This window comes from Lacerta agilis, chromosome 2 (genome assembly GCF_009819535.1).
Source record: "Lacerta agilis isolate rLacAgi1 chromosome 2, rLacAgi1.pri, whole genome shotgun sequence".
In the NCBI taxonomy this organism is placed as follows: Eukaryota; Metazoa; Chordata; class Lepidosauria; order Squamata; family Lacertidae; genus Lacerta; species Lacerta agilis.
In genome coordinates this window covers 63529860-63552746 of record NC_046313.1, presented here as the reverse complement: position 1 = coordinate 63552746, position 22887 = coordinate 63529860, and the positions used below count along the sequence as shown (strand labels likewise).

The 22887-nt window shown below is 41.1% G+C and overlaps 1 protein-coding gene across 6 annotated transcripts in view; it reads left to right on the top strand.

The window, feature by feature from the left end:
* Positions 1 to 13565, top strand: part of EBF1 (EBF transcription factor 1) — a 384086-nt gene extending 370521 nt beyond the window's left edge. For all 6 annotated transcript variants that reach the window (XM_033140381.1, XM_033140380.1, XM_033140379.1 and 3 more), the window contains one exon: positions 11215 to 13565. Coding sequence is in view for 2 of the 6 variants with exons in the window: in XM_033140384.1 (XP_032996275.1) it covers positions 11215 to 11246 (32 nt within the window). In the remaining 4 variants the exon portion in view is untranslated. The remainder of the gene's footprint in view (positions 1 to 11214) is intronic.
* The last annotated feature ends 9322 nt before the right edge of the window (positions 13566 to 22887 follow it).

Here is a 22887-nt window from a genome sequence, read left to right as displayed (position 1 = left end):
AACCTTCCAGTTTTACTTCTGCTTGTGGTGTGAGCAGAGAAATAGAACAGCAGGAGCTTGGAGCTTGCAGTTTTCAAACTGCTGCTTTTGATTTCGCCATGCCCAGGATTTTAGATTTCCTGTTTCAAGACACTGGCTGCATAGGTAGTACATGAACAGAGTGATTTTCACCTCCCAAAATAAAGCATATATTTGCTGTTAGAGATAGAAGTGATCACTTCCTTGGCAAGGCTTTGTACATTTAAAGCAATTGGTTATGCAATCCATAGCAGTGATACAAATATGTATTAATTTATACTGCTGTCTATGTTTCTGTATAGGCTCTCTAATACATAATTGCAATAATAGTAGTCATGCATTGTGCAACAATGATTCAGATCTGCTTTGCTAAAATTGTACATCCACTTTTGCAGATAACCATGCCAAGTGTGAAAACTAAGCCATCATGTAGACAGCCATATCCATGAGAATAAAACCATGGGTGTCACATACCAGATGGGTGGGGTATAAATATTATTATTATTATTATTATTATTATTATTATTATTATTATTATTATTACATATATCTACTAGAAATTGCTGATTACCGGTAATCACTACCTTAGTCACATTCCAGTTTGAAATGCTCAGATAGCATATGGACATCAGCTTCCATCACTAATGTTGTTTGCCTTTTTAGAGCAAAGTGGAACTTCAGTGGTTAGTTAAAAGAGATTTTGCCTACAGCATCATGCCATTTTACACCACACTCAAGGCATGCCATATTGTTGTTGTTCAGTCGTGTCTGACTCTTCATGACACCATGGACCAGAGCACGCCAGGCACCCCTATCCTCCACTGCCTCCCGCAGTTTGGCCAAACTCATGCCAGTCGCTTCGAGAACACTGTCCAACCATCTCATCCTCTGTCGTCCCCTTCTCCTTGTGCCCTCCATCTTTCCCAACATCAGGGTCTTTTCCAGGGAGTCTTCTCTTCTCATGAGGTGGCCAAAGTACTGGAGCCTCAACTTCAGGATCTGCCCTTCCAGTGAGCACTCAGGGCTGATTTCTTTAAGGATGGATAAGTTTGATCTTTTTGCAGTCCATGGGACTCTCAAGAGTCTCCTCCAGCACCATAATTCAAAAGGATCAATTCTTCTTAATTGATTAAGGCATGCCATAGCTGCTCAGAAATGCACAATTATGTGTGTTATTGTTTGTGTAAGGGGTAAAGCTGGGCCACACATGCACACACTTTTATGGGATCATTCAAAAGTGGGGACTTTAAGGAAATGGGGGAAATCTTACCTTTGTAATAATACAAGGTACATGAGGCTCCCCACTTTCTTTTCTGTTCTTTATTTCAACAGTAAAAACAAAAGGCCTTGCTGATGCTACCTCATGATCCTGTATCATTCCCAATGGCATCTGTCCAAGGAAAACAGGTGGGCTGCTGACAAACGCAGCAGCCAGACTTTTGTTGTTGCTAAGAAAAGAATGAGATGAAACCCCTCAGTTACCTTGTACTTAAAGAAAAGAAGAAAATTCTAAAAATTGCCCTGCATCCCAAAGATCACTTTTCAGGGAGTAACCTTTCCCCTCTCAAAACTGGGGGAACTTTGGATTGAAAGCAAGTGTCTGGCTTCTCTCCCTTTGAGACTGTGATACTTCAGTGAGCCATCATACATACCTTGCTTATATAGCTCAGGGATCATCCAAACTAGAACAACACTAGAACAACAGTCATATTTCACTGGTAGTGGTGTTTTTAGCCACACAGTTTTTGTAAAGTCATGAAATATATTTTTTTACTTTTTTTCTTTTATAGATCATCATCATAGGTTATCCTTATATAAATTAGAACATGATGGAGAAATATAACAGCCGTTCATTTTGTTTTTGTAAAAATACATTTTGCTTTTGTCAGGTTTTGGGTGGGAGAATCCTGCGATATTTCCCTTTCCAGAATCAATTTCACATTGAACCAGGGGAAAAAAGCCTAGGTGGTCCTGTAACCAAGACACTTAAAGTACAAAAGTAGCATGATAAGGCCTCGGCAGAATGGAAATAAGAAACCTTTTAAGCAGAAAGAAATTCCGAACGTCATTCTGCCTTTTGACTTGTAATTGAATTCAGAAGTATTAGGCTTCTTCAGCAATAGTAATGGTGGCTGTTCTTTGAAAAGCTTACGCTTATGCTACGTTTTATTCCATTTCTCTTCCATTGGCACAGTTTCTTGTATTTACTGTATTTTTCGCTCCATAGGGCACACCGGACCATAGAGCGCACCTCATTTTTAGAGGAGGAAACAAGAAAAAAAACATATTTTTCTGGTTTTCCTCCTCTAAAAGCCCTGTTTTTTGAGGATCAGCTAAATGTTTTGCAGCTTTTTTGCAAAGGGAAAAGCCCTGGTTTTTTGAGGATCAGCTAAAGGTTTTTGAGTTCCTGGATCCTTTAATTTTGACCACGCTTTTTGGAGCAAGGGTCATCCAGTACAGCAGTACATGATAATTTCCCCAGTATGAATTAAAACATAAAATTGTATTTATTCTGCAAATATTATACTTAGCAGTTCAGTGTGGAGGGGGGGAGCTTATAAAATGGGCAAAAAGCATAATGTGTAAATGCATAGCCATTGTTATGGCTGTAACCCTGTGAAAGTTTTTAGTGTGGCTCTAAGTTTAATTCCCAATTTTATTGCTGATTTTTAAGATGCCATTCCAATGCTCACCCTTGCTCCTGTTCTTCCCACCACCGGCATGTGGCTGCCAAAAAGGGAATATGGCAGAAGGGCATATGGCAGTCAAGAGTGTAAAATGGGTTCCCACTCTTGTCTTGCAAGGTTTTCCTGGTCACAACCCATGGCTGCACTGCACCCCAGATGGTGGGAGCACCAGGAGGAGATTGCCTATTCACTGAGGTCATCTTTTGAGGCTAACTGGTGTGGAAAAAGGCAACCTTTCAAGTACTGTGATCTAATGCCATGGAGACGTTCAGCAGTTAGTAAATGTTCATTCAAAAAAAATTAATTTGCCCTCACAAGATGTAGTAGAATTCATTCCCTGAAGACCTAATGATGGCCACCAATTGGCTAGACAGATTCATGGGGGATAAGGCTAGCAATGACTATGTTCTACCTTCACTGTTGAATGAATATGCTTCTGAATAATACCAGCTGCTGGAATTGTGAGTGGGTAGAGTGTTGTTACACTCAGGTCTTGCTTGTGGCTGTCGCGGGCCTTCGCCCTGTACAGCCCACCCCCGGACGTTTTACGGTCTATGAGTGCTGCACCAACGACAAACAGTCCCCAGCATGCAGCCCTTCAGACTACTGGCTGGATCCTGCTTACTTCATTCACCACAGACGAGGATATTGTGAACTAAAAAGATGTTTATTGCGTACAAAGCTTGTGGTTGCTGATAAATAAAAGGTTGTTCAATAAGCTTAAAACAGTTGTCCTATACCGGCCTAATACCTCTAAATATTACCGGCCTAATACCTCTAATAGTAAACTAAATATCAATAACAACGCGTTTCACAATCTCATTATCCTCTCTGCTAACATCCACCTAAGACTCTAAACTCCCAGCTCTATCTCGTGACTCACACTGCTCAACTCCAACTCTAACTCCCCGCACTTAACTGCCTTCCTGCCCACTGGGAGGGGTGTTTTATACCCAGGCTAAGCCCGCCCCTGAGGGTTCTAACTGTCAGAAAAAATTAACCCCTACCTGGCATTGGGCTAGTTCTCCACATACCTCCCTCCTTTTTAGGTTTGTATCAGAGGAGTTACTAGCCAAAGTATCCCTCTGATACAAACAACATTTTAAACATCACTATAGACATTACATAAACAAACATTTTATAATTCTTACCTATATTACCTAACTATGGCATAATATTACCTCTTCAGTAAAAGTACATATAGTTGTGAACATTATATACAATAGTTCATGCAGCATTAGGTCTTTATTGCAAGAAAAACCGTAACTGTCCATTAACCTTTGTCTTTGGGTCTTCATTATAAGGCGTCTGCGATGATGTTTAGGATCCTTTCACGCTCCTTATCGTCCTTAACCGTCGCAAGAAGTATCTTTCTCTGGGCACCAGTCTTTTCTCTGCCATACGTGATGGGATGTAAGCTGTCTTCCTCGACCAGATGACACCGTCCCATTCCGATCTCTGCACTCGAGGCGTCTGTAACGATTGTGGATCCCAAGCTGGGTAGAGTCCTTGTTTCTCAGGGTCAAAAGCTCTCTTAGTTCAACCTCTCCCTCCTTCAGGATCTCTGTTAAATGTTTAAGCTCGCAGACTTGTACACACATCTCCAGGTCATCATAAGCTGCATAAACACTGGTTGTCTGGCTTTTAAATGCACTGGGAACTATTTGCAGAAGTTTGTGGATATCTTCTGTTTTATTCAGCTTGCTGAAGCTTTCTAGGCAAGCGTGATCTCTTAATGAAAGTAGGCTAACAAGCTCTGATTGCTTATTGCTCATAGCAATCTCCCTTGTTGTCAGTTCATCTTTGGTCTGTAGTGATTTATTAGTTCCCACTTCGAGCAATTTTAAGATTACTTTTGTATGCCTTTGACGTGGTAGCCCTGTTAATGCTGTGTAACTACATTCATTTTGGACATTTATTTGTGTTGCATGAGCAGCAGGGTACCCATCCTCCCACCACACAATCTCTAGTGTAGGAAACACTTTCACTTTCATAGAAAGTCGATGGGACCCCATGCCAGCTATAACTTCCAGTACGTCTTTCTTTCTATCTTTCCAACTGATGAATGGTTTATCGTAACTATGACTAGTTGTTCTAACTGATCTCACAGATAGGTCACTGGTCATATTGCAGGTAGACACTCCTTTACCAATATCACAGGCTTTTTCCACAACGTGACTACTGTAGTCTAGATTGGGTTCATGGTTTAGTGACTGGGTTGGGTTTATCATATTCTTATGCATGACCCGCCTCCCTTCACCATGCTGAATTATATTGTTTATATCATACATTTTTGAAATGATCTTAAAAGGACCTTCCCATGTCAGTTGTAACTTAACCCCTTTTACTGGTCTGATTAATAAAATATCCTGTCCTGGCTCAAAAGATCTCACACGTGCCTTTTTGTCATACCAAACTTTCTGTTTGTGCTGAGCAACCTTGCACTGTTCTCCTGCCAGTTCTAGTGATCGTTTGAGAGTGTTCTGCAATTTAAATAGGTAGGCAACTACAGTAATTCGCGCTACAAGGCCATTGGTCTGTGGGTGGTCAAGGGTATTGGTGATATGTTTGATCCCACACCTCTCCCACAAATGCTGCATCAGTTTAGAGGTAAATGAGGCTCCAAGGTCTGTCACGATCTGTTCTGCAAACCCTAGCCGACACATATAACTTATTAGAGCTGAAGCCACTGTTTCAGTCTCTAGGTTTCGTAACGTTATTTGCTTGCCCATCCCAGGCCAAAAGAAATTTTGGGACACCCTTTGTTTGGTTCTGGTGATTCCCAAGTGACCTCCAAAGATACTGCCATGTGCATGTTGTATTATCTTGGTTCTGAATTCAGTAGGTACTATCAGTTGCCTGTGGATCTCATTACCCCCTCTATTAGGCTTTAAAAGAATCTCCCTGTATAGCAACCCATTGTTGACTATAAACCGCTCCGGGCTTTCAGGGGTTAATACTGTATTCACGGCTGTGGCTTGAAAATATTTCTGTAAATCTGTATCTAGTTTCTGCTTGGCTGCAAAACTAGCTGCTTGACTATTTGTAACTGGCATTATACTTGTATCTTGTGTCAGTTCAGCAATTGTATCAGGCCTTTCCTCCTGAGGTAACTGTCGCAGTTTTTGTGCCCTAGTTATTACAAATGCACTCTGTACATGGTCAAGGAGATCCCACCCGATTAACATTGGAGCTGGGATTTCTGGTGAAACTGCTACTTGCCATTTTCCAGACCATTGTTTATATGTCAGATTAACTAATGCGACTGGCAAGATTTCTGGCTGTTTTGATATTCCTTTTAAACTGAGTGTTTTGCCTTTAATAAAGTCTTCTGGCTTTAACAAATCAGGATGTACAATACTAATCTGAGACCCTGTGTCTTTTAAGCCTTTATATTGTTTACCATTCACCCAAATTTCTTCTCCTGTTTTGTGTAATAGCATGTCATCTTGTTGAATTATATAGCACCTCACAACTTGGGCCACTGGTAACTCATCAGCCTCTGACTGGGCCTCGGTTGTCGTGGCAACCATGTTGGCAGTTGGCTCTGTCTCCACAGTTTGGACACAATATGTCTGCTTCTGAGGGATAGTATTTGCACTCCTAGTTCTGATTTCAGTTCTACAGTCCAGTTGTCTATGGCCTTTTTTCCCACATTGCCAACAGATTAATTCAGGCCTTTTACCCTCACTATATTTATTTACTTTTCCCTCAGTTCCCCCCGTTGTCATAGGCGTGTTATGGGGAACATTTGCATTGGCGGGAAAAATTTTCTTGGCAGTTTCTGTGGTAAACTTTGTGGGCTGTTGCATTCTCTTAAACTTATTTGTTTCCCACTGTTTGTCCTTATATTTTGGGGCATCATAAGCGTGTTCTCGGATTTCATTTATTTCATCTGCCAGATTAGCAGCTTCCAGGATGGTTTTAGGGCGTCTTTCTTTAATTAAATACTTCAGATGGGTATTAATCGTGTCATAAAATTGTTCTAATGCGAACACCTCTTTTATTTTCGTCACAGAATCAGCACCCTCCTGTTCTAGCCACTTGTTTAAATAATTTGTAGTTTTAGCTCCTAGTTGAGCAAATGTTTCCTCACGCACTTTTGTTATTGTTCTAAATTTTTGTCTCAGTTGTTCTGCAGTAATTCCGAATCTAACATAAACCAACCGTTTAAATGCTTCAAAATCTTTAGATTGATCAGATGGCATTTGAGAATAAATCTCTGTTAATGTTCCACTAATACGCGCTCTCAGTATTTGCATTTTCTCCTCATCTTTTACTTCAAAATCTTCGCAAGCCCTCTCAAAAGAAATGATAAACGCTTCAGGATCGTCTTTATCTCTGAAGTCAGGGAATCTTTTTAAATCCACCCTGCTAGGATTTTGTGTGGAACTATTGTTGTTGTTTCTATTATCTACAGCTGATAATTCAAGTCTTTTCATTTCTAATAAATATTCTCTTTCCTCCCGTTCTCTTTCTCTCTCAATAGCTAAGGTCATTTCTTTCTCTTTCAGTTCTCTCTCTTTTGCCTCAGCTTGTAATTTTAATTCTCTCTCTTTTGCCTCAATAGTTAATATCATTTCCTTCTCTTTTAGTGCTCTTGCCTCTCTCTCTCTTTCAATATTTAAGGTCATTTCTTTCTCTTTTGCCTCAGCTTGTAACTTTAATTCTAATTCCTTCAGTTTATATTCTTGTTCTAGTTTCCATTTCTCAAATTCCTCTGAGGCTTTAAAACTAGTCCCCTCAGCAGGATTTTTGTTAACTGTTTCAGTACTGGTTTCCTCAATCTGGGAAACCCCATTTTCTTCTTCAGAGCTTTCTACTTGTGAGTCCCTAAGAGCTGTTTTAGTCTTTCTAGGTGGCATTTTCTAGTTATTTGGTGGTATTATTTCTGTACTTAAATCAAGGATGTTTCAGTTAAACTATTTCTCCAGGCTTAGTTTCCACAGTTTAGGTCCAAAGTCACGCCTAAAGTTACCTCAGTGCACTTTGTCCAGCGTACTTTTCCAACCTCTCACTATAAACCTTCCTGCCTGAAATAGTTTCAAACGCAATGTATCTTTGTAACTCTCTCACAATCTCACAGTCTTAGGCGCTATCACACCACACCCTAGGGCCAGGTAATTCCTCTCTGAATTCCCCTTCTCCCTTTCCAGGTGTATGCGATCCCCTTCCTGACTAGATTGTAGAGTCTCACTGAAGTTTGCTTAAATCCTCTTTAAGCCTCACACTTCACACAATGCGTCACCCTTAAGTCCTTCTTGTACCTTGGCACTTCTTGCCAACACTTTAGATCTTTGATCTCAATGTGACCACCACTTTATGACAATCTTTCGTCCCGACGCTGCCACCACTTTAATGTCGCGGGCCTTCGCCCTGTACAGCCCACCCCCGGACGTTTTACGGTCTATGAGTGCTGCACCAACGACAAACAGTCCCCAGCATGCAGCCCTTCAGACTACTGGCTGGATCCTGCTTACTTCATTCACCACAGACGAGGATATTGTGAACTAAAAAGATGTTTATTGCGTACAAAGCTTGTGGTTGCTGATAAATAAAAGGTTGTTCAATAAGCTTAAAACAGTTGTCCTATACCGGCCTAATACCTCTAAATATTACCGGCCTAATACCTCTAATAGTAAACTAAATATCAATAACAACGCGTTTCACAATCTCATTATCCTCTCTGCTAACATCCACCTAAGACTCTAAACTCCCAGCTCTATCTCGTGACTCACACTGCTCAACTCCAACTCTAACTCCCCGCACTTAACTGCCTTCCTGCCCACTGGGAGGGGTGTTTTATACCCAGGCTAAGCCCGCCCCTGAGGGTTCTAACTGTCAGAAAAAATTAACCCCTACCTGGCATTGGGCTAGTTCTCCACAGTGGCCTTCCCATAAGGCATCTGGGTGGCCACTGTGAGAACAGGATGCTGAACTAGATGGGCCTTTGGCCTGGTCCAGCAAGTGGTTCTTATGTTCTAATGTTTCCTCTAGTTTGGAAATATCAAGATCAATCCAAAACTGTTGACATAGGAACAGCTTTCCAGTGTCTGGATAAGCCATCTTTCCTGCTACTTTCAGATTTTCAATAAATATTTAAACATTCAGAATTTAAAACATTAAACTGGGCAAAGTTTAACCTGTGACCATATTCTTATATGTGTTCCTTCTTGCAAAATCTCTGATCGCAGTTTCATCAGAGATTAAATAAATATGTTGCTTGTAAAGGGTTTATTCACACTATGCTGGTCTTTTGAAGAATCAGGAGACAGACTCCAGATTTATTTTTAAAGGAAATGGCTGTTGTGCTACCACAACAGGTCATATCCTTATGATGCCTAGTTCCAAATGCATAATTTATTTTCATCCTTTCGTCTTTTGTTTTACTTCATTTAGTCATTGCTGTTTGCTTAAACTGCCTCCCTCTTGCTGATTAGTCTTGTAATTCATGCACATATGGCGATGTTTGTGGAGTAAACATTCCTTCCCACTCCCTGGTCTGCAAGTCTTTCACGTTGCTTGGTTCTTATCAAATTAATGCAACTGCAATTAAAGCACAGTGAATTTGAATCAGTTATGGGTCTGAGTTCTTCCCCAAGAAATCTGCCCAGATGTTTGAGATGGTATGCAGCTGGCATTTTAAAGAGGTGACCTTGTGACCACGGTCACCATGGACCATATGTAACTCCCAGCTTAAGGATGCGTTTCCTTAGGTCATTTTGGGCATTACATAGAAGGGCTGAGACCAGATTATCACTGCGGATCTTTCTAGGTCTAAATGTCCATACATCCTGATGCATGAATGGGTTACTTTGAAGTGAGTCAATTTCGTCCCATTGGCTTCAATGTGATGTTAAACTGGCTTGAAAGGAAAGATTCTAGCTTAATTTGTCTGAAGCCTGGACTGAGTTATTTGAGTCACCATGTGATGCAAAACACTCTACTGAAGATGTCTTGGGGGGGGGGGGAGAGAATGAATTCAACTTTAGTGGGAAATTATTTATCAATCACAAATGACATCTTTTCAAGGGCTGAACTGGAATGGGATATATAGCTTTCAGCTGTGGTGTTACTGCTTTCTTGTGGTGGGAGCTCCTTCATAGCAGTGGTAATTTATGCAAGCCCTAATTACCCGGGTAAGCCTCCTAGCATGAAAATTTTCAATGCCAACATCGCACATACATCGTGGCAGCTGGCAAGCTAACTGCACAACCTGAGAGACTCATATATTCAACATTTGCATACATTATTGCTTCCAAGTGGGCCAGATTTGCGGCAGCATAATGCCACCGCAACCAGGTGTAAACCATTTATACAGCTAAAAAAAAGCAAGGGCTTCTGGACTGTTCACTAGCTGGTTTGTTTTAGATCAGAGGGTTTGTGTGTTGCCAAGAAAAAAAATATAAAACCAAGGGCTTGAAGTCACGCAGAATACAGAACATTATAAATGTATACATGATGTTGGCAAAATGGATACAAGTTTTCCTGCTGCTCCATAACACTAGAAGTTGGGCTCACCCAATGACACTGGCTGGCAGTAGATTCACAACAGGCAGAAGAAAATACTTCTTCATGCAATGTGTCATGAAGCTTATGGAGTTCACCACCACAAATAGTTGTGATGGCCATTGTCTTGGATGACCTGAAAACGTGATTAGACACTTTCATGAAGGTTGAGTCTGCCAGTGGCTATTGACCATGATAGCTAAATAGAATATCCAAGTCCAGAGGGAGTATATCTCAGAATATTAGTAGTGGAGGCAACAATATTTGGGAAGGGCAATTGCCTTCGTGCTCTGCTTGCAGGTTTTCTGGAAGTATTTGGCAGGCCACCATCAGAAACAGGATGCTAGACTAGATGGACCTTTGGTCTGAACTTGTTATGTTCTTATATAGATGGCCACAATAGTTGGAGACTATGTTTGGTTGGGGGGTTAAGGTTTGCCCAAAGTTACAGTTTGACAGTTGAAAGCTTTCTGTGTGATCAAAGTATGTTGCAGTTACATTTTGGTCTTTGCAAGTTCCTTTACAATGACACCCTATCCTCCTACCTTTAAAATAAATAAAAGAGGAACCATATTTGTAAGCAACCGTCTGATTTTTTTTAAATTATAAAAAGTTGATTTTAATTTCCATAGAACAGACTTTTTATTGAAATGTGCTTGATTATTGTCAAGCTTTCTACTGATTTCTCAAAGCCTAAGGAACTTTGGACTGACCTTCATTAAGCATGTGTCTTAATTAAAGATGTAAGTCTCCTGTAAGCATTACATGGGAATTACATTCCATTAAATATGCTTGGGAGATGTATTATCCCAAAACCTTTTTTAAAAAAATATGGGCATATACATATGAAGTAAGGCCTAAATCCAGCACAGAATTAGGCATGCTTAAATAAAAATCTAAATTGCAACACAGATGAATGAACTGCTAGAAAATATTTGGAATGTTCTCTTGTACAAAATGATTTATCTCTTTCTTTCTTTTCTTCTCCTCCATTTAACAGCTATATCTGGCATGATAGTTCCCCCCATGTGAAAGGATTGCCTTGAAGAATTTTACTAATGAAGAACTTGGATTCTGCTTCAGAACAAAGTCTGACACAAGTCCCAGAGCGGAACTTTTAACTCAGGCCTCTCTCTCTCTCTCTCTTTTTTCCTTATTAAGGAAAAAAGGAAGAATCTCACAATAATTGCAATGTTTTTAACAAAATAAAATGGTGGGGGGAAAACCGTCCTTGCAAAATAATACTGAAACTTACTCGGAGCCTGCAAGTGGAAGGTATTAATTTGTGCTGTCTATCCTAGGTTTTGGGGGAGAGATTTATTTTGTGTCATGAAGAAAAATCCACTTGTGTCTTCTTAGTTTTCGATTAACTCAGTCACTATTTGTCTTTTACAAATCATAATGGGAGAAGGGGTGCCATCACTAGGGACTCTTTTCTAAAAGGTGTAATGAAGGGAAATAAAGTGGCAACACTTTTTAAAAAAAACAAGTTTGTGTGGAACAGAAGTAGAAGTGCCAGATAGGGGTGGTGGGGTTTTCTTTCCTTAGAAGAGTAATGGCAGTGCCAGTTAAGGGTTGGCTTGTTTGTGTTACTCCTCCAGTGAGAGTTCACTCATCTGATGTTTTGCATTCTTGGGATGTGTGTGTGTAGTTCTGTGGGGTATGTATACACACATGTGCATAATGCACACATAAATGCACACACGCTTACCACATTAGGATTCCATTTTAGAGGCAGTGAGAAATTTTTTTGGGGGAGGGGGGCATCTTTCTTAGAATATTGTACTTAGGTGACTATGTAAATAATGCAAGACAGAAAAATTAGCAAAAGTGTAGCTAAGGACATGCATATCCCACCTTTTACCTTGGAAAACCCAGTGCCTCTGGATATAATGCTAAAAACTGCAGAATTAGATTAGCATGGCCCTCTCTCTCTCTGTCTTTAGCTTATATCAAACTTTTCCAAATGAGTGGCCTCTTTAAGTACAGTTTAACCCTGTCTACACATACAAATCCCTTTGGGAATCTGGTGTGGCAGGACAAAGGCACAAACGTGAGCCACTTCATTACATTTCTGCATATTCTCAACGGAAATATTTTCCCTAGCTTACTTACATGGGGTTTTTGGTTTTGTTTGTTGGGGCCAGGGGCAGAAGACAACTTCATCCTGCCATCCCAGAGATGGCCCAGAAGCACACATGCACACAAAACGACATGTCCATATCAGGCTGCGATTGCTTTTATATCAGTCAACCCTTTCGGTTTGCAACATACTCTCTTAAGCAACAGGTAGTGGCATTTTTTTTTATATACATAGAAAATTAAAATATGAAAAAGGGAGGAGACAGAGTGTTATGTGAAGGTTTGCAAAGTAGACCCTCACATGAATTTAGCTCTCATTATGTAGGGAGCGTACTTAGTTGACGGTGCAGAAAACCTCTAAGGATGCATTTACCTGATTGTTTTCCCCCTTTGCCATTGCGTTTTGTATGTAGTTATAAATACTGTAGATCTTTTGGGGTGACTTTTTTTTGGCCAAAGTTATTGTTCTATTTATACAATTTAATGTCTTAAGACAGTTTTTTCAATCACATACACAGTCACACATGAGAATTACTGCATATTTTGCAAAACGAGCTCACTACCTTTAAGATTGCACATGCTTGCAAAATGAATTAAAGAAAAAAAGCTTTTTTAAAAAGAAGAATTTTGTAAAATATCCATATAAATAATGTATTTATCTTTGGAATTTGTACATTGCTTTTTTCCCTGCAGCATCCCAGTTTATTTTATTGTGTATGTTGCTATGTGAAAAGTGCTAATTTGTTTGGTCATTCACAGGTGTATTAGCTGTTTAAATGTGATTTTAATACAATTCATTTATAGGGTTTTTTAGTAATTGTTTTAAACCATGCTTCCATTTGGTTTAATTTTCACTCAAAAGCCATTGTCTATTTTTGTATTATTTGTAGTTAAGAAGGTTTTTTCCCCCCAATATATGGCAAAAGGTAGCATATTATTCTTGTAGCATTTAGTTATGTAGGTTTAAAAAAGTATCCTTTGCTTTTGAGGCTTATAAAAAAAATCTAATGCTGTTTTACTCTATTAATATGCATGGAATCTCTCCCCTTTGGAGTGACGCATTTTTTTGTGCATTAAATATGGGGAGAAACTTCATAGAAATCAATGAAAATACTTTCTTTCTTGTCTGCTTGTATATTTCTCTGTCTTTCACATGAATATAAACCAGCAGATTGGATGCCTTAACAATGCAAATCATATTCATTCACTTGTACATTGTACTGCGCACCAGAACTGTCAATCATCACTACATTCTAAGGAGAAAAAAAAGAGGAATTTGAAAAGCACAAAAGAACTGTTTTGTTACCTTAAGACAATTGTGACTTTTTTCTAGCCAAGCAACAATGCTGCAACTGTGCATGCTTCCTGTTTGAATTTGCAATTGATTTCACTCAGATATCACTGTGTGAACTTTTGGGAAGGGGAGTGGGGTTGGGGGGAGGAGAGAAAGAAAGAAAGAAAAAATCCATAAGGTTTTTGCCCCTAGAACAATAAGAACACACTCACATATAAAGAAACTGGAAAATATAAGGAATATCAATGTATTGCTCTCTATTGTTCAAACATTTATTCTAATTCACATAGTAAGCAACGGCACTGCAATGTAATCAAATTTAAAGCCATATTTTGTCCAGTGATGCCCTCCACTGAACCCATTCAGACAGAGTTGCACCTGTTTAGACACTCATACAAAGTCATATACATGTATAAACCCTTTCCTTCAACGTCCAAAGATCCTTTGAACAATAGGTAGAATTTGTTTTCTCCAAGTATTTATAGCGCGCTGATAAAGGAAATTTATATTTAAAAATCTCCCTGCCCCAAATAGATCCTATGACTTTTTACATGATTCTTAAAGATGCCGCTCTTAACAGAATCTGGCTTTAAGTGGAAATGACCATGTTTCAGTCTTTACAAAGGGAAGCCTCTGGTTGGCTGAGTTGTGTGGAGGATGCCCATTTCCTCTCCAGTGTACCAGGCTGCATCTAAAATGATGTCATCTCTGAATCTACTAATCGTTCACCTTCTTCAACTAACCTTTTGGAATCGGACACACACACTGTTACAGTCTCTGTTAGAGGAAAACTAACTACTGTAGAGATTGTTATATGTTTTGCAGAAAATTCAAGCTGTTAAAACTTTTCAACTTTCACAATATTTAATTAAAGTTACTTCCTGTCTGTGAGTGCAGCTCCTGGCTGTGTATTTATTCATTTGGCTCTGCGAAGTCAACAGACAACAAAAAGTGCTGAATGTCAGACAGCGGCAACTGAATGGACACCCCTTCTGCATTCTGTTGTAAAATATGAAGCAGCAAAATAGGGGGAAGAATGTATCATGGGCTGCTTATGATAAATCTGCTGTAGGGGAAAAATACATTCTGTACTTACAGCTCTGAAGAGAACCACCATGATCTTGGGGCTCTGTTATGCATCTCAGCAGCTATGGGGCATAAATGGTCCATTTGTGGCTAGCCTTCAGTGTTGGGAAATGCTTCATGTGCATGGAGGGAGCATAGTTGTTTGGCACATACTTTGTAAACAGGCAGTCTCAGGTTCAGTCCTGGGATCTCACTGAAAGAACGTAAGAACAGCATTGCTGGATCAGACCAAAGTCTAGTATCTTGTGTCCATTGGAAGCACACAGACATGGGTACAACCAGGGCTTTTCCCAGCTGTAACTCACTGGAACTCAATTCTGGCACCTCTCAGGTGGGCATCATTGACATTATGAGAAAACAAGGGAGACATTTATGGTTGAGTTCCGGCACCTTTTTTCCCTAGAAAAATAGCAGTGAGTACAACAGTCTTGTTCTGCTGTTGCTTCCCTCAACCGGCATTCAGGAACACATAACCACTGATCTTGAGGGGGTTGTATACATCCATCTAGACCATTGATAGGCCAGTGAAAAAGCCTTATCATCAATCAATTTGTCTAATCCATTTTAAGGTTGCTTATGAGAATATAAAAGGGTTTCCTAGCGTGGCAATGGAAAACACCCAAAGCCTAAGAGAGCTGCAGTCAAGAGTAGGCCGTACTACATGGTCAAATAGTCTGACTCCACATACAATAAGTGGCTAACCTAGGGCTGTCCAGATATTTGCCGGACTCCATCTCCCATCACTCCCTACCAGTACAGACAGTGGTAGTTGTAGTCCCAACAACATCTGGAGGACCACAGGGTTACCACCCCTGATAGGCAACCTCAAACAAAACAAAATTCCTTAGCACCTTAGAGACCAACTAAGTTTGTTCTTGGTGAGCTTTCGTGTGCATCACACTTATGCTTCACATTCTTCAAAATGGAAGAGTATTGGGCAACCCAAAATGCTTCAGAAGGCCATGAATCACAGAACATAGATATGTGGTCATCTAATGAGGCGGTAGTTTCATGACATCATTATTTATCAAACAGTATAGTACTGCGCTGTGATTCACCCAAAGTGGAAAAGTTCTCTATATTTCAATTGGAGAGAAGTAAGTATATGTGTCTAACACCCACATTAAAAACAATGAGATATTCAGCATGGTCCAAACTCATGCTTACTCAGAAGTAAACTCTACTGTATTCAATGGCTTCCAGGCAAGTGTGCAAGAATTGGATACACAGCTTTAGCTGTGCCCTGGAATGCTAGCTTTCAAGTCACTACTCCCTCTGCTACTAAAATCTGATGGTCCCATCACTATCATTTTGGAAGCTATAGCCACTGGCAGAGGAAGAGGAGTGCGGGGGGAGCGCCCCCCCCCGCGGCGCCATCCCAGTAGCATGCCATTACGCTGCCTCCCCACCCACCTGGGCGCCACGCCCCTGCAGGCCATGCCCCACCCCAGGATGCACACCACCCCTTGTGGGCGGTGCACCCCACCCCTGGGACATGCACCAGCCCCCCCCCACCTGCTCTCCACCCCTGGTGCCGGAGCATGAAGCTCCACCACTGGCTACAGCAAAATAACTAGTGGATTTAGAGGACTTACCAGGTATGAAGAATATTAGTATGTAAATACAAACACAGACAGAGCAGTGTTCGAAACTCCCATTATTCTAGGCACATTTTGTGACAGGGAATTTCATTAGCACAAGCAGTTTCTGAGCTCTGGGCGCAGTACTGCACCTAAGATTGCAGGTTAAAACTAGAGTGGAAGGAAAGGAGGACCTTTCCTACCTCCTTACTTCCAGCTACTCTCTGAAGGCTGGAGAAGAGACCCTCCTAAGAATATTAGGGGGATGGGCAGGGGAAGGACTAGACCATGTGAAAAATGAACATAATGTTTTAGCTGCAGTTCATTCATTTTCAGCTTCGTATTCTTGTTATTTAAAAAGTGTGCCTAGACATTCCATTGTTGTGCCCATAAGCTAGGTTTAAGGTGCCATTTAGTTCCTGGATTACATATCTCAGTTTCTAACACTGACACACACAAGCACACACACATAGAGAGAGAAGACAGACATACTACTACTGGCTTGCCAATAACCTATGTTAAGTGGCTCCCAGGACCTTCAGAATGTGAAGGGCAGTTGAACAATTTAGTATTGTCAATATTGAGGTGGTGAATATGAGTGATCCATCAAAAGCATCACCAGCAAGAGTTTTTGAACCACTTGTATTCCAAATGTTTGTTTACATTTGGGACTGTAGGTGTTATAAGTTTGGTTATGTGAAGCAGCCCAGGGTCTAAATCTGTCACTGATGAATGTGGAACAGGTGATGAGCATCCATTCATAGAAGAGATAGACAAGTTTTAATTTATTCAAATCTGAATGGCTGGTTAATATTAAGCTTGAGCATGTTCACTCCAGCACCTGGGATAGTAAATTCACGAGAGGCTGGAGCTGTCTACATTCTGCCTAAATACACAAAATGTGTATAAAATCTGAAGCACGAACAGCCATTCACCATATGGGGTAGGGCTGTAGATTAGTAGAAGAGCACTACTGCCTACTTTGCATGCAGAAAGTCCCAGGTTAATTACTTCTATTGCCCTTCACAGTCATGTTTAATATACAATACAAAATCTTTCTGATTTCTTCCTGTCATGTATTATTACCCCCATATGCCTCTTGCTTATATGGCCACAAGTTCAAGGTGTTCTGATTACATCACTTGTGTGACTACTGGCAAACTTCTGGAAGAGAATTTCAAATTCTTGTCAGCAGGTTACAACTTAATGACTGTCAGTGACTTCTCCCATACCAGCATGTCAGAGACTATATTTATCAAACGATGTCATATCTGTGATTTTAGTTGTGTGTGTGTGTGTGTGTGTGTGTGTGTGTGTCACATGTTTGCGCACACACAAACACACAGTGCTATTTTTCTAGAACTCACCATGAATGCCTCCCATGTTCTATTATAATGGCAATGTCTCCCACCTGAGAGGTGCTAGAACTGAGTTTTGGTGAGTTCCGGCTGGGGAAAAAAGACCTACAAACACAGAGAGACAAAAAAACAAACACAGAAAGAGAGAGATGGAGAATGTCCAACTTTAGACTTACAGTAGCTCTGAGTCTACAGCAGAAGTAGGGAACCTGTGCCCCTCCCCATTGTTGTCTGACTCCAACTCCCATCAGCCTCACTCAGCATGGTCAATTGTCAGGGACGATGGGCCTAGTGAGTACAAGGGGTGTGGAAGAGTTAATAGTTAAACTGAGCCATTGTGATGCAGTGGTAAAAGTGGCAGACCAAAACAGAGACCCAGGTTCAAACCTCTACCCAGCCATGAGGCTTACTGGGTGACCTTGGGCTCACCACATACTCTCAAGATTGACCTATCTCACTGGGTTGCTTTCAGGATAAAATGGGGGACAAACCAAACAACAACAAAATTACTATTTCTACCCCACCCAGTATAGCAAACAACAAAACAGAACAATACTATTTCAAAACAAATTAAACAATAAAAAGCATTGAAAACGTTTAAACTGATACTACCTTGAACTTCCTGGAAGAAAGGTAGACTATAAATGGAATAAATACACCCTGAGGACGAACTATTTGTCACTACGCCATCTCCCATTCCATCTATCCCAAACTTCACAGCTGGCTTGTCAGAGTGCTTCTCATTTTCCCACCACTGGCCTTGGCTCACTGTGTGGTGATAACACCAGAGGGCCTTCTCTGGTGTGGCCCTCCCAAGTTAGGGATACCTTCCTCCTGGAGGTGCAGACAGTGAAGATTCTGATGAGATTCCACCATCAATTAAAAACAGCCTCATTCTCTCAGGACAGTGGCATAGCATGGGGGGCAGGGGTCCATGGCCCCGGGTGCAAATTTCTGAGAGGGCACAACCAGGCACCCCCACGCAGGCACCAGCTTCCATAGGGATCCCCACCCAGCCCTAGCAAAGGTGGCAGAACAGCTCAGGCCCACGGTGAGTGAGTGTGGGCAGAGGAAGGGAGGCGAGGGACAACCCCAGCATGGCCTGGCCTGGCCTGGCCTGGCCTGGCTGCTCTCTGTGGGCATTGGTGGGATTCCCCTGCCAAAGTCCATGTCAGCTGACCATTCCCCCACCCCCATGCAGGCAGGCAGGTGGCACAGCAGTGCCCCGCTTGGCTCGGGGGCCCATGCTCCAGTAGCACTGGCAGCTTGCCTGCCCTGGGTGCTGGCAACCCACGCTATGCCACTGTCTCAGGCATTTGGAGTGAATTAGAAGTCTTAGGTAGTCTTAGGCCGAGATCACTTTGATATGACAAAGGGCAGCCTATACGTTTTAGAAATAACATAAAATAAATATTAGGTCTCCAAAATGGCTAAGATTAGCCCTGCTTTCAACTTGCTATGTTATGGAAAGCCCTCCTGATGTAGCAACACCCTCAGGATTTGCAGTGGCCTGCATGAGATATTTTACCATAGTTTATTTGTTACAGATACAGATAATTGGAAAGATAAAGAGTGAGGAAAACTGACATTTAAAAATTAAAGGCGTCTAGGGTAAAATTCATATGTTAGTTTACCGGTGTGGTTATTGACACAAAGCTGCTTCCTTAGAGTGGCTCCAATGCTGCACTGGAGACAACACAGGGGGAGGGGAGGGGGAGGGAGGGGGGAGGAAAGGTGGGGATAAACTGGAGCTCGAGTGTTTCCCACATCAGTTCCCCCCTCCCGCAGCCTGCACCTTATCAGAGCAAAGGTAACCCATGAATCAGGCACAGCTTAATGGTACCACTTGAAGCCTCTCAAATGGCAATGGGAACTTCCTGTAGGAATGAAATCCTGCTAGCATATTTATCCTGAATAGACTGCTTTGTAATGTTAGAGTATGATGCCATTCTAGATGAAAGAAAGAAAGAAAGAAAGAAAGAAAGAAAGAAAGAAAGAAAGAAAGAAAGAAAGAATAAGCAGAGCTCCATAAGGAACTATTCACAACAATGGCTCCTCACTTCCCCCTGGATGTCAGTGCTCATGCTAGTTAAGGAAAGAATAATAGTTCATACCCCTTGTTCAGCAACATTTTTACCTAAATCTGCTCCTAGACCCCCAGACAGTACAATGGCCTGGAAATCTGCTAGTTTATCCACAACAATGCAATGTCTTCTGTTGAAGTCTTTAAAAACGTTATCTTAAAAATATTTTAGGCACTGATTTCTTTAACAACAAAAATGGCTTCACTTGAAACAAATCAAGGAACAAATAAGAGTAGCAGGCAGCACACACCCCTTTTGCACTTACAGCAGCCATGCAGAACCTATTGCCTGCGGGTCTAGTGTACAATGTTAGGTGTGGCACAAGTAAAGATGTGGATGGGCCGAAAGTGGGGGTTGCAGTCACCACCCACCAGCAGATTGGCAGCACCTGCAAAACCCCATGCATGACGCTATGAAAGCACAACAACCTGTGGCTTGCAAGGTGCTGGTCCTTCGCCTGCATGGTTTGCTTTCAGTGTGATGTCAGGTGAGTGGTCCCACCCATGTGTCCAACTTGGCTGACCCTTTGAGTATGTGAGAAATGATGATCAGTTCCACCGGGCAGCTCCAGCTCCCCACCCTTGACTTACAGGAAAGCCCATTGTAGGGTGTCATGAGGTTTTGTGGAAGCACAGGCATGCAAGCAGGCAGACCATTGAAAAGATGGTGAATGATGAAAGACAGAAGACAGGACATTCACAAACATCTCTTGGCAACCTCAGAGATAAACCAGGTCACACAAAGCATTTTTTTTCTTTCAGAATAATCTCAAATATTCCACAACAAGCCTCCACTTCAGGTCTTTGGAATTAAGGAGACTGGTAAATCTGAGCTTTAGAAAGTGGTTCAGAAAGCTGTTGCCTGTAGAATAAGCACAGCCACAAATTTACACGTTAAGATCTCTGCTGCTAGAAGCTACAGACAACTAGAGTCATCCAGCAATAATATTTCTAGGAATGTGCTCAGGCTCCCATGTGTCAATGTGTAGCATTTTGCTCCTCTTTTGATCCCAGTTATGCCCTCCAAGTGTTAAACAATACAGAGCAACCTTCTAACAGCTCTTAATATATATTTTATTTCAACTATCACTCTTATTTGGCAGGTGAGTTATTCTGCACAGCAGGTGTTCCTTAATGGTGTTAAAGAATAAACAGAACTTAGTGATGGTCTTACATACCCATTAGCTAATGGATTACTAAGCAAAAGGGACTCATGTTTAACCTCCCTGCACTTAGCCCACTGTTGAGAAAAATGTGAAAAAAGTATAAACCAACACTCCAACTGCAGTTCTCAGGACCCATGGGAGGTGAGCTCAAACTTTAAATGCAGTTCTTTTGATAGACAGGTGAATGAATGTGGCTATCATTATGTAATCACACAGCATAGGAACTATTTATCATATTTATTATCCATGCAACATGTAGCCGTGATTTTTTCAAAAGCTCTTGACCTGCCTGAAAGAGGCAATGCTATTAGAATTGCTTTAAGGACCATGCAGAAAGGATTAAGCAGAGCAAAACTAGAGTGGATCACGATGGCTCCCATTTCTACATTCTACCTGAACCCAGTAGATAATGATGCAAGAACTGACAGAAGCACATGACTAGGTTCCCTTACCCTCCTATGTCCAACAGCAGAACTTATACATCTTTACTGGCATTGTCCCATTAGGCTTCTGGGTTTTCATAGCCTCTCGCCATCCAGTTTTCAGTGAGCCATGTAGCATATTGCTATTCACCAGCATTGCCACCTTTTGTCTATTTAGGATCCTTTTCCCTTCCATGCCTACTACCAATCAACTCTTCACGCTAATGTGATTGCTAGATTAGATGACTTATTGCAAGGATTAGACAATTTCATGGGTCTATCCACAGCTATGAGCTATGGAATAAGAGATGTGGAGCAAGAGTTCTGGGTAAGAGATGTGGAGAACAGATAACTCAAGAGCAGTCTAGAACCACCAGGCTACTGGAAACAATCTAGAATGCTGGAGTAGGTGGACCTTTATTATGTGCACACTTCGTTGAGTTTACACTCAGCAAATCACTCCACTGTACCTAGAGTTTCCAGAAGCAAGAAGCCACAGAACCAGGGTCAGACTTTTGGGTTCCAAAAGAACGTTTGAAAACTGGAACACTCCCTTCCGGGGTTCGATCGTTCGGGAGCCGATTTGTTCAGGAGCCAAGGCGCTTGAGATCCAAGGTATGACTGTATTGCATGATTGCATGTTAGCAACTCCCTGCATTAGAAATAAACCATATCCGAAATAACATTGCTGCTGCTGCTGCTATTATTATTACTTCTATGTACATCTCGCCCTTCCTCCCAAAGGATCCCAGGGTAGCAAATGCATCAATAATACAGCACATTTAAAAAGCATCCTATAATTTGTCACACTAAGATATGTGCTTTCCACAGGTGGGAACTTTCGACTGCAAGGCAGGGGAGCATTCAGGAGTATGATCTCCCCATGGGCATTCTGAATTGCAACATTCAAGATGACTGTACTAAATGCCTTTTCTGAACATGTAGATTGGCTCTCATCTGGCAGAATTACAGTGGGGGTGATGTCTCAGGTAAATATTTATTGACATTGCCATACTGAACAAATAGTATATTCATCTCAATATCCTCCACCCAATAAGAATTCGTCTGTAGAATTTCAGGGTATGTAACTGACACTGTCTGTTAAGTTTGAGAATGCAAATAAAAAAAAATCTGAGATCTTTCTAATTTGGTGTTTTATTCCGTTGATCAACCCTTGAATTTAACCTTAGTTTCCCTCTTTTTACCTCTGAAGAGCTTTTGCCAACAGATCTACTTTCAGGCGGATAAAAATATGTATCATTCCACCACTAAATTATGCAAATTAAACAACTGATTAGCATACCGCTTCTGCTAGCATTAGAGGGGTTGCAGAAGGGGGTTGATAGGTAAAGTGATCTCCTTAGTGATAATTAACTTTGATCTCTTCAATAACAGTTAAGTTTAATACAAAGAGAGAGGGGGCAAAGAAAGAGAAAGTACAAAATGACATTTGTGGTAAGGTAACAATAAAACAGCAGATCGTCATTTGTAGTAGCATAGTATATGATAAGCACTTTTCTCCCAGTGACATAATAATTTAAAAGTAAGATGAACAACAATCTTTAAAGTATGCTGGATTTGCATTACTTTCACATGCAGTCT